Source organism: Anoplopoma fimbria, chromosome 9 (genome assembly GCF_027596085.1).
Source record: "Anoplopoma fimbria isolate UVic2021 breed Golden Eagle Sablefish chromosome 9, Afim_UVic_2022, whole genome shotgun sequence".
Lineage (NCBI taxonomy): Eukaryota > Metazoa > Chordata > Actinopteri > Perciformes > Anoplopomatidae > Anoplopoma > Anoplopoma fimbria.
The window spans coordinates 2,621,971-2,634,470 of NC_072457.1; the positions used below are offsets into that span (position 1 = coordinate 2,621,971).

General features: G+C 41.3%; 1 protein-coding gene across 1 annotated transcript in view; it reads right to left on the reverse strand.

Moving 5' to 3' along the window:
• Positions 1 to 12,500, reverse strand: part of cacna1ab (calcium channel, voltage-dependent, P/Q type, alpha 1A subunit, b) — a 163,189-nt gene that overhangs the window by 89,250 nt on the left and 61,439 nt on the right. The window contains 2 exon segments of the mRNA XM_054605334.1: positions 10,137 to 10,276; positions 11,235 to 11,340. Of these exon segments, the coding sequence (XP_054461309.1) occupies positions 10,137 to 10,276; positions 11,235 to 11,340 (246 nt within the window).

Here is a 12,500-nt window from a genome sequence, read left to right on the forward strand (position 1 = left end):
GGCTGGGATTTAAATAAGTACGTAAAGGTAGAAAAAGTACGGAAAACACGTTAGAAACATCACTAACGTTATTTCAAAATAAAAGACATGAATACCGGTCTCCTGGATGAAAGTCGTGTGTTTGTTTGACCGTCCCACCATAAGTAGCAGTCTCACTTTTTAGTGAACGTTGTATTGAAAAGACAAGTACGGCATAAGTAGTTAAATATCGTACAGTAATACCTCCTGCTGGTCTACACATTTAAGCAGAGCAGCGTGGTTTCTTTTTGCCGGAGAAAACAAGGTAAGAAACCACAAGTCTTGCTCTCCAAACCTCTCACATCCCTTCCCTCCCCCCCCGTCTCTCGCCTGCAGATACGGGACATTAAGCAGCACTTTCCGACCGTTATGTCACCGCTCAACCCCCCCCCGCCCGTCCTCCTTCACGGAAATGGTACGACCCAATCACTTCCTCTTATTGGGAGAGCCCATTTGCTCTGTGCAGAGGGGAGGAGAAATCGCTGGTGTATGGTTGGATGGTTGGAGGTGAGGGGGATACTGTGATGGCTCCATCACCTTAGCGGATTGGGAATCTTCCCCACCAGCTCGTGTCATCAGACCTCCGCCTCCCACTTCGTCAAAGACACCGTCTCTCTTTTTCTCTTCCCATCCAAACGTCTCCTCCGATCCCTCGTTTCATTCCTCTCTGCCTTCCTCTCTTCCCCCTCCCCTGGTTTGCTGAGGCGTTCATTGGCAGAGGCAGGATGCGAGCACTCTCATTCTGACCACATTCCCCCCCCACTCCCCCTTCCTCTTTCCTTCCTTCCTTCCCTCTCTCTCTTTATTTTCTCACTCACACATTTACTGCTGATCTCAGCAGAGTGCTAACACTCAGCTGATGGACTCCCTTTCTACCTCCACCCCCAACCAAACTCCCTCTTTTCCCCCTTCATTCCATTTACTTCATGTATGATCAGGTGGAGGAGGACAGAAGGTGGCTTTACTTCTCTCTCACCTGTCTTCAGTCCGTCCTCGGCCCTTCTGTCCTTTAATCACATATATGTTTATTAACCTTCATTTATCTGTTGAAGGCTTGCTGAGTGCGCATCCTTTTTCTGCAAACACCCTCTGGCCACTGGAGGGGCAACTTAAAGTTCTGCCAAGTGAAACCGATGCGGAAGTGTCTTTAACCTGCATTTTCTCTCCTGTCCACCAGGGGGTGACTCCTCTGGTTGTATAGAAGTCTATGAGAAAATGACTCTACTTCTCTCTTGATTTATTCCCTCAGTAAACATTGTAAACACAAGTTTATGGTCTCAATCTCTAGTTTCAAGTCTTCTTCAATACAGCATGATGTTCATTTAGTAAATGATGCTCCATTTAGAGTCAAACAGACCATAAAGCAGGGGATGCTTTAGGGGCGGGGCTACTGTGAATGACAGGTCGCTGCTGCTACCAGAGCTGTATACGGTGTCTCTACATCGCTGCTCTGCATTTCAAATATGGTCATTTCCATTAATTTGCTGAAAAAAAAAAACTCCATGGCACAGCCATAATTGAACACGTTATACAGCAACATTTGCAGAACTTGAGGCATCATATCAAGATGATGTCATGAACCCAGACATGACAGCATTTGGTTTTTCTGACGTATCCGTGACTTCCACAACATGTACAAAGCAGCAAAAGTGGTTATTAAAAGTGGTTGTATCGACTAAGGGGGAATATTTGCATTTGTTGAGAACACGACAGTAACAGAGTAAGAGATGTTCGATCGTTATTCACTTTGTATTTGTAGGTTTTCCAGCTCCAGCTTTCCTCATTCTCTGGTGCAGTAGCTGTTTGTCAGTCCTGCTCCATCCCTGTCCTTTAATTACACCGACACTCATCTCTCTCCTGTTCACCCACGTCATTCTATCCTGTCTCTAATCTTCCTCCAGTTTTTCCATCTACCGCTCTCTCTCTCTCTCTCTTTCTCTGTTGATCGCCCACCTGTCCCCTCCGTCCACGGTCAGCATGACTCTTGGACCTCATGAGGACACGACGTCTGGACTTCTGCGTCCTTGTTTGTGGGCGTTTGTGTTCATGTCATGGAGTTGAATATTTGTGTCGAAAGTATGTATGGTGTTCTGTTTTTCTGTTGTTTTAGGTTGCAAATATCCAAACATCTATTCGTGAAGTCCAATGAACTACCCACACATAACTCATAACAGCATCTTATTAATTAGTGTCACCCAAAAACTAACATATATTGATCCCCTGAAGGTGAAAACCTTATAATAATCTATTTTCTTCCTTCTCTGCCAGAGAGGTCAGATGTCAGAGTCAGGTAGAGATTGTAAGTGTCTTGCTAAAGGACACTTAAGCCGAACAAATGCTTGTGAGCACTGTGGGTGTGATGATGAACCGGTCTAACTCTACCACCTTGCTGCCCTCACACTGTGTGACTGTAGGTGTGCGTTTTGTGTCTGTGATCTCTATTTCTGTTCACAAGGGTGTGTGGGTGCTCACAAAGCACCACACACTGAAGCTCAGGGGCTTTTAGCATCAAAACATATTTTGTTTAAAAAGATCCATGTCGCCTTCTTCATTTCGTAAATGTTGTTTCAAAATGGCCGGTTGATCCGTAGAGACGAACTTCAACCACAAAGATTTAATGGAGCAAGTGTTTCAGCCAATAATCCCAATCCTCATTTATAGCAGATGATCTGTTTAAGGAAATAGATAATGTGCAACATTTTTTTTTTGATCTCACCCAGAGAAATTGCCTTCTTCTGACTGGTTGGTAGGTTTCTGTATAACAGAATATAGTATATTTTACTGCAACTTAAGCTCTGTGCTACTTTCCCACTTAACTATCAGCGAAAAGGTTCTCAAAACTTCATGACCAAAATATGTTTTCATCAGTGGCTTCCAGATTTACTGACCAATTTCTGATCGGCCACCCATGTGTGTGAAGGTGGCAGAACTTTTCATTATAGGCTTTTGAACACTATCAAATCATTTCCAACACTGGTATCAGTATCAGAACAACTCTAGTTTTAAAGCAGCCATCATTTCTGTCCTTTCTTAAACAACCACGCTGTCACTGAATGCACTCGTCTGCTATCTTTGTAAATCAGAATAAGCTCTACGAGTATTATCACGCATGCAGCCATTACGATGCTTGTGCAAACCAACACCCTTTACATGAGCGGTGTGTTCAAGTGCAGCAGACTGGCTGCAGGGCACAGAGTTGGAGGGTATAGAGGGAACGTATAGGAGAGTGATGAGGCTGTAAATGACTGCAGAGCAATAATGATAATGGAAGTGATGGCAAAGGGACAAATTCTCAGCCAGGTCTCTCTCTCTCTCTCTCTCTCTCTCTCTCTCTGTCTCCCTCTCTCTCTCTGTGGCCTTATTTCTCTCTCCTAAGCTGGACTTCATTTCCTCACTAAATGTTCTTACAGTTTTTTCTCAGTGGATATACTTTATCGCCTTTGTGCGCCAATGCACAACATTGAATTAATATTAATTTGGTGTTGGGGAGTGACCGGATTCACACCAGAGTCAGAAGCTTCCCCCAGCTTAACGTTTAACCTTTGTTTTGAACTATTTTTGTCAGATTGAGTCGATACAGCTGTATATTTTTTTATGAAAACCAGTTTCATCTACTCTGTCCCGTTTCTGACGCAAAACTCAGCTGTGAGTCGACTCTGCAGTGAGTCAGACCTTCCTGTTTCCCTCCTGTCTTGAGTTCTGATGACATTTGGTGTCTTTGCCAGATACACTTGTGACTCAGGATGCCACTGAGAGACACTCACCAACCAGGAAGGGACTCACAATGACTACAAAGAAACATAAACGACTACAAAGTGACTAAAACAACCACAAAATGACCACAAAGAGATGCAAAACGACTACAAAGAGACACAAAATGACTACAAAGAGACACAAAATGACCACAAAGAGACAAAAATGACTAAAACAGATGAAAAAAACTACAAAACAGAAAATGACTAAAAAGATGAGACCACAAAGTTCTTTAACAACACTTACTTTGTTTTAAGCTTTTTCTAAAATCCAAAAGACTCAAGTTGCAACGAGCAGACAGAAAACAACAAATGTTCCTAATTTTATACAATGTCTTATTGCGTATGAAAGTATAAAATAAGTAAAATAATAATATTGGTGTACAGATTGAGCAACCAGATGATAGTAAAGAAGTTCCAAGGATTATGGAAATACAGTCAAATTAGCTTTTTTTTTTTTTTCTGAAATTGACAGGTTTTATTTATGTTCTTTGCTCCATATTTTATTTATTTTTTGTGAGCCAACTTCAGCCACTTCCTTTTATGAAAGAGCAAACTACAGAGTTTTACAGCCACTTTTCAAGTCAACAAGAAGCGAGTTCTGAATGTTCCTTTAAGCTTTTGCTCCAGTTTCACCAAGTCAAAGCCGAAATCACTTGCAAATTCACTCTCAAAAACAATAAAAAGACCCATTTTGGACAAATATACATAAAGTATACCGTTCAAAAACATGTAGCTCAGATTGTGTAAGATGAGAGAGGTCTATTCCTGTCTCTGGACGTCCATTAGAAGAGTCGTAGGGACGTCTACGGTGTCCTCTCAGTGACTGACTGGCCCAGAGTCTACCCTCAGTGATTAGATTACTGTGTGACGTCACAGCACGGCTCAAAATCAATGGACTGTCATCTCTGAATACTAAATACACCGGTCACTCTGTGTGTGTGTGTGTGTGTGTGTCTGCTCCTCTTTTATTCCCTATCTCATTAATTCCTGTCCTCATCAAGTCTCTCTCTCTCTCTCTCTCTCTCTCCAGTGTGTTCGCCAAGCACACTTGCATGAACACACACACACACACACACATTTCACAAGAGCACACGCACACACTCTTATAGAAACCAGGTGAGAAGACGCCACCAAAGCAAAGGTCATGGGGTCATTAATGTGAGACACAACAGGTGAATATATTAACTGATATGATTACTCATTGGAGACCATGAATGACTAAACCAAATGTAATGGGAATCTGCCAGCAGTCACGATGTGGAGTGTTGGGTGGATGAACAGAATAGCTATCATACTGTGTGTGTGTGTGTGTGTGTGTGTGTGTGTGTGTGTGTGTGTGTGTGTGTGTGTGTGTGTGTGTGTGTGTGTGTGTGTGTGTGTGTGGATGGACAACAAGGTGTCCTATTCAATTATATTACAATACAACTAAACAGTTTTTTCTCAATTACGTTCTGAGGGAAAACGTTTTTTTTATCCTGGATAACAGTCATCATTTTAAACAGTTTGAAATACTTTGTTGAATTGAAACAAAAAGGGGCTGCAAATCTACTTCGTTAGGTTTGAGAAAGTTTGAGAAAACACATCACGGTTCTGCTGTAAATAAATAGGAATTTGAAAGAAAACTAAACAAAAACTCAACAAAAAATATTTTTTTTACGTCAAAAAAAACTAAATCCTCAACAAAATACAAAACGTGTTTCATAATGCAGCTTATTTGTGTGGGAACTTCATTTTTAGGAGGAGGGGGGCTGGTATGAATATGTTTTACTGATATATTAAAGCCACAGACAAATGAATGTATGCTCGAGCCAATGACTGTCTTTGACTACATGACTTTTGTAGGAACTTCCAAACAAGGATGTCGGGAAATCAAGTAAAGCCGCAAATTTTCCCCACGTTGTGAAAAAGATGCAAATTTGAAAGACAAGTCAAAACCCTTTGGAGACTTTTCCACAAATGTCTTCTCCCTCTCTCTGGAGGCCTTAAATCGGTCCTCACAAAGACAGTAACACACACTCTCACACACACTCTCACACACACTCTCACACACAAGGAAACACAGCCAACATATGCCGTCTTCTGTGTTCGTATACCGCGACTTCAATTAAAAATGTTTTATATGAATATACATGAACGCTTGAAATATGACTGTAATTGGCGATATAGGCCATGCATGGTAATGATCCCACACGGTATATGTGTGTGTGTGTGTGTGTGTGTGTGTGTGTGTGTGTGTGTGTGTGTGTGTGTGTGTGTGTGTGTGTGTGTGTGTGTGTGTGTGTGTGTGTGTGTGTGTGTGTGTTATATAGGCTGAGCAGAGTGATTGATCACAGGGAGCAGGGAAAAGCAGGTTACTGCAGCGCTACACACTCTCTCTCTCTCTCTCTCTCTCTCTCGGTGCTCGCTCTCTCCCTTCCCCCCCTTCTCTTCCGTCTCTCCCTCCTCCCATCCTTCCTCACCCTCTCCATACATCACTCTCACCTCCGCCACCCATCACTCTTCTTCCTCCTCCAGCTCCACCTCCTCCTCCTCCTCTCTCCGCTCTCCGTCCCATCTCGCTCCTTCTTTAACAGCCAAGCCCATCTCGTTATTCCTCCCCCCTCTCCCTCTCTCCCTCTCTGTCCTGTTATCCGGAGCCCAGGGGAACAGAGAGACATTGTCACGTGTCCTCTTCTTCTTCCACCTCCTCCTCTGTTATCTAGCTGCAGTAGTACAGCTCTACTCTACAGCTGCTCTCTCTCTCTTTCTCTCTCTCTCTCTCCATCTATTTGCAAATCAAAAACCAACACTGAGTCCTTGTCATATTCTAAAAATTCTCTAATTTGGTATTTTTGAAGATTGCCGGTGGAAAGCGCTGTCTAAAACGTTCCGAAATAGGTGTTCGGTTTTACTATTAAGGCCATAGCAGATGATTTTAATTATTTTTAAACTCATATTACCTTTATTTCCCCTTTTCTATCTACTATACCTACAAAGCTGCGACAAATGCAGGGAGTGTTTAGTTTTGTTGACAGCAAAAAGTAACAGAAAAGGGAAATCATTTGTAAAATGAGTGAATACAATTTGTATTTTTGTTTGACAGACGACAGAACATGATGTGACATTATAGTAAAGGTCATTTTACCTCATCCTCAATGCTTCTTCCTGTATTTGATTAGCTAGCAACCATTCATATGTATAAAACTATACACAGCGTTCCAAGTGAAGTGTGGTTTTTTGCCCGAAGCCATCCAGACGAGTTACAAGCTTTTAACATTGAATTGAAACTTCATCAAAATGTCTGGTTGTCGGTTGTTGTCAGAATCAATATTCCAACAGCGGACGTCAAGTTCTGCAGAATTCAGACAGAAACACGACCGTTTTAGAACAACGGGTGTTCCAGTTTAACCAGTGACCGTGTTAACTGGTGACTTGGTTGCTCGTAGTAACTGACGTAAATGTTTGACGTAGTTATTAACATGGATGAATGTATATCTAAAATTGATTGAAAGTGTCCTTTTTAAAGAGGACACATACATGTTTTGTTGGTGTTTTCAACCGCTGCCGTCGCTATGGGCAACCACAACACATTCGGCAGAGATATATAATATATAAACCATATAATATATGGTTTATATATTATATCTTTAACCTATCCCAACTGTGGCTCAGGAGGTAGAGCGGCTCGTCGACTAATGACTTGTAGTGTACAGCTCTTTAAATGGTTGGAAGATTAAAAAGTTGTTATATTAAAAGTACATTTACCATAGTTACCTTATTAACAATTTCAATCCACACCATTTCTTTTTGTACATCAGCCCATGTCACCACGTGAATTTTTTATTTATGTACTTTTATATTACATATGTCATCAGCTGAGTGAAAAGATGTAGATGTAAAAAATTGTAAGAAACAAAACAAAACAAAGGAAACACTGACTAATTAGAGCAAACTGGGCTTTTTGTGAGGGTTTCTCTTAAAGAGACAGGGACTAAAACGGAGCATTTCAGACAGAAAGTGAATACAGGTATATTCAGACGGACACTATGAGAAAAATAATGTATTTTTTGAAGATTAAAGCATGTAAACTTGTTCTAGTAGAAACCCCAAATACAAGTATAAGCCTGAAAATGAGCCTGATATGCCCCCTTTAAATTAACAACATACAGAGAATTCAATGACTAGATTTCTATGAGAGCTTTCGAACGCATTTACAAACCTGTAAGCTCTGGAATAAATCTTGTTTTAGCTTTGACACATTTAAATGAAGAGAGGGAAGAAGAAGAGAAAGAAAGAGAGGAAGCTCTGCTATCGCCATAACAACAAACCCGCTCCCCCATCTCTCGGAAAAGTGACATTTCACTTTGCCCTGGTTGCTGCTCCCTGCAGTGCTGCTCTGATCCAGCCCTATGTGTGTGTGTGTGTGTGTGTGTGTGTGTGTGTGTGTGTGTGTGTGTGTGTGTGTGTGTGTGTGTGTGTGTCCTCATTAAAGGGAGCCCTGCGACTGAGGGGGAGTGGACCCTGATCACACGCACACACTTTGTCAAACCAGACCTCCTGTGTCTGTGTGAGTGTGTTTGAGATCAGAAAAAGAGAGGAAGTCATGCTTCAAGATGACAAGATGCACACACACACACACACACACACACACACACACACACACACACACACACACACACACACACACAGACATACACACACACACACAATCTGAGTAAGGATTAAAGGAAAAAAACTAAGATCTGTTATCGTATGTCTTTTGTAACATCGTTAAATTCACAGAGTTTAATAAACCACACCTTTTAAATATAACTGGATTCACTGAAATGATTATGTGTGTGTGTGTGTGTGTGTGTGTGTGTGTGTGTGTGTGTGTGTGTGTGTGTGTGTGTGTGTGTGTGTGTGTGTGTGTGTGTGTGTGTGTGTGTCTTCTATATGTCTGTCTGTATTTCTTTCCCCTTGACAAACACTATATCTTGTTACCATCTCCACCCATCCCCCTCTTTCTCGCCCAGGCAGCCATATTTAGATCACACACACACTGATACACCACCACTCCTACCACCTGCACACACACACACACACACACACACACAGACACACACACAAAACATACACACAACACACACAACACAGACGGAAAATTAAGAAGTATGTGAGTAGGTAATAACTCATTATACACGTTTGGTGGAGTCCCTCTAGGTAAATAAAAATAACAGATACACTAATAGGAAGATTTTGGGATTTTTTTTCCATCTGATTGTCATTTGTTTTGTAAAAGCAGATATTGTTTCAATATTTCTAGACAAATAAAAACGTAAAATCACAGAAAATCTTCCTCCATCAGAGTAAAGGATGAACAGAATCCTGGTTATCAGTTACTATTCTTAATATTTATCCTTTTTTTTTTAGATCCACATGAAACACTGTTCACATCAGTATAAATTAACCGCCACTTATTAAAAAAATTAAATATGTCACATTTAAAGCTGGTTATTATTTCAATCTTCCAAAACAGAGGTGAAAAACACCATGAACAAACGGAAAGACTGGAGTTTTCATTAAAACAACATTATAACCAGTTTGTTATTTGCATGCCAAATGAATCAGAGCACACAAAGCCAAACTAACTCCTCAGTCCGATATGATTGGCTGCTGACTAACAACATAGCTGTTAAAAATGCTGTTTTTTAAACAGAGTCTGGTGCAGCGCTCCCTTCTCATAAAAAAAGACGACATTACACCACTTCCAGCCAACTTTGTAACCAGTACAGACAACTTCATCTTCACTTCACCTGTTCAACTGATTCTTAGCATTTAGATAACAGACATTTGACGTAACCACAAACACACACAGACTTGTTCACGGACACACGGCGGTGCTCCGCTGCAGACTGAATAAAAAGGAAACACTAGAGTGGCGAGCCTATTTAGTGCTATTTTTGACATTATGAATATATTTATTTGGCCTGGTGGGGGGGTTCCCGTTGGCCCGGCGTCGCTCCATTTGTTTAACAAAAGTTCACTTCTGATCGTGTCTAGCTGTGATCCAAAAATTATTCAGTCTGGAGTCTGAGAGGAATTACAAAAAAAAAAAAAAAAAAAAAAGAAGAGATGGCCCCGACTAACCCCACACTAGAATGGAACAGGTAACCATGGCAACACATCCTGCACATTTCAGTATCCAGAGGGGCAAGACACAATAGTAGAAACATAGAAATAAAGATAAAGTGTAAAACTCATATAAATGACAGAAAAATAAGTAACAGAAAAAAATTGTATTTCACACAGCACAAGTTTTTTTTTTGTGAAGTATAAAAAGTAATAAAAGTAAAGTTTAAATGAAACCAAAATGATTTAGTAGATATATCGCTGAGGACTCACCCGGTGAGCACCACCACGAAGTCCATGACGTTCCAGCCGTTCCTCAAATAGGAGCCCTTGTGTAACGCAAAACCCAGAGCCAGGATCTTTATCCCCGACTCGAAACAGAAGATGGCTATGAAGTAGGGCTCCGTCTCCTCCTGCAGGAGGAACAAGGGAGAAGGGAGGGAAACAAAAAGGAGTAAAAAGGCAGATTAGGTGAGGAGAGCAGAAAGAGAAGAGGAGTGTCGAGAGGAAAGGAAGTGACAGAAGAAGAAAAGGGTCATTGTGGGTCAAGAATGTCAGTGTTTATAGGATATGATACAAAATTGGCAGTTTTTGTGAATTTATTGTCTTTTGCCTGTGTGATTGTGAACAGTGTGTTCATTCAAAACCCTGTCTCTCCTTTAAAAAATACATTCCAATACAACTAAACTGCATTCTTCATTAAGTTTAAACAAGTGGTTTTAACATAGAAAGAAAACAAAACAAAAAAGGCAAAGAAAACTTGTATAGGTGAAGGAAAACGTCATGGTTTGGCTTTCTTTTAAGTTATATTAAAATTAGATGTCTAATTAAATCTATGAATTGTGCCTTACTGTAGTGGATCGAGTATGTTGTAGAAGTAAAATGTGGCAACAGAATAGGTGAGGCTTTGTTTTTAGACCAGCCGATGGCCATAAAAGCCTTTTGGGACACAAACAACGGTCTCCTGGGTGAAAGTCCTGTGTTTTCAGGCGGTTTTACACACATACATAAAAGTTAAAACATTTGCCAGTAGATATGGTACAAACGACATATATGATATAAGCGAAGGATATACATTTTCCCCTCGTGCTCATTTAACAGCGAGAGCTTGATTTCTGAATTAAATATTTATTTTCCTTTTGCAGTTAATCTGCTGTTGAATGAGGAGAAGGGGAAAACATTGTAATGTTCATAGGAAAACAATGGTTTTGCGGGTAAAGTGCGTCTCCGTGTGATTGGCCCATAAGTGTTTATGTTTGTGTATACCGATCTCTGTGTGTGTGTGTGTGTGTGTGTGTGTGTGTGTGTGTGTGTGTGTGTGTGTGTGTGTGTGTGTGTGTGTGTGTGTGTGTGTGTGTGTGTGTGTGTTACCAGTCGTTCAGAGAGAGGCGTTTTGTCTCCATCGGGAAGGTGCTGCTCCAGAGCCAGGACGATGCAGTTTGCAATGATGGTGGTGAGGATCATCCACTCAAACGGAGTGCAGCTGGAGTTAAGGACAACATCTCGTACCGACGTGTGAAATGTGTTTTCCTCTCTGTCTCTCTTCATTGTTTTGTTTTTTTATACTCTCTAATGTCAAACTGTTACATAAAAGGTACAATTCCATTTACGAAAGTTAATAAATATTCAAAATAATGTGAATAATCCGTCCTACATTCTGTTCAACCTCATGTTGTAGTTAGAACAAGACAAATTCCCTTTAACAGACACATAACAGATAGAAAACAGAGACTATTTGTTGCTCTTATTCTTATTATTCATGCGTTTTTACCTCCCTGCAAAGAGCATTGTGACTCATCTGTTTTTATTTTAAGGTCTCTGTAAATACACTTAACACCGTTTGAACTTTACAGTAGCTGACTTAGATTTTTACATCATATTTTATAAACCCTTTATATGCACGTCACTGCACAGCTTCCTAAAACACACACGATGACTGACGTTATTATTCAATGTAAACGGAAAACGGTCATTTTATCAAAGCGGAACACGTGAATAAAATTCACACACACACACACACACACACACACACACACACACACACACACACACACACACACACACACACACACACACACACACACACACACACACACACACACACACACACAGGGGTTGACTCACAGAGGTCGCCTGGTGGAGCAGCCAGCTTTTCACAGCGCCGCATCCAGTCAAGTGTGTTTGCATGTGTTGTGTGTGTGTGTGTGTGTGTGTGTGTGTGTTGTGTGTGTGTGTGTGTGTGTGTGTGTGTGTGTGTGTGTGTGTGTGTGTGTGTGTGTGTGTGTGTGTGTGTGTCCATGCCTGAGTAATGGCCGCTGGAGGGGCTAAGATGACTGGATACATCCAGACAGATCAAGCCTGCGCCTAATTGGCCAGTCATTATCCTGTTAGCCTGTATGTGTGTGTCTGTCTGTCCATGTGTGTGTCTGTATATGTGTGTGTGTGTGTGTGTGTGTGTGTGTGTGGTGGGGGTACGTGTCTGTTGTCGTGTTTACCAGATGCAACGTTGACATTGACACTATGGCCGGAGGACGGCCTCTGTCTGTCTGTGTGTGTGTGTGTGTGTGTGTGTGTGTGTGTCTATGTGTCTGTGTGTGTGTGTGTGTGTGTGTGTGTGTGTGTGTGTGTACGTGTGTG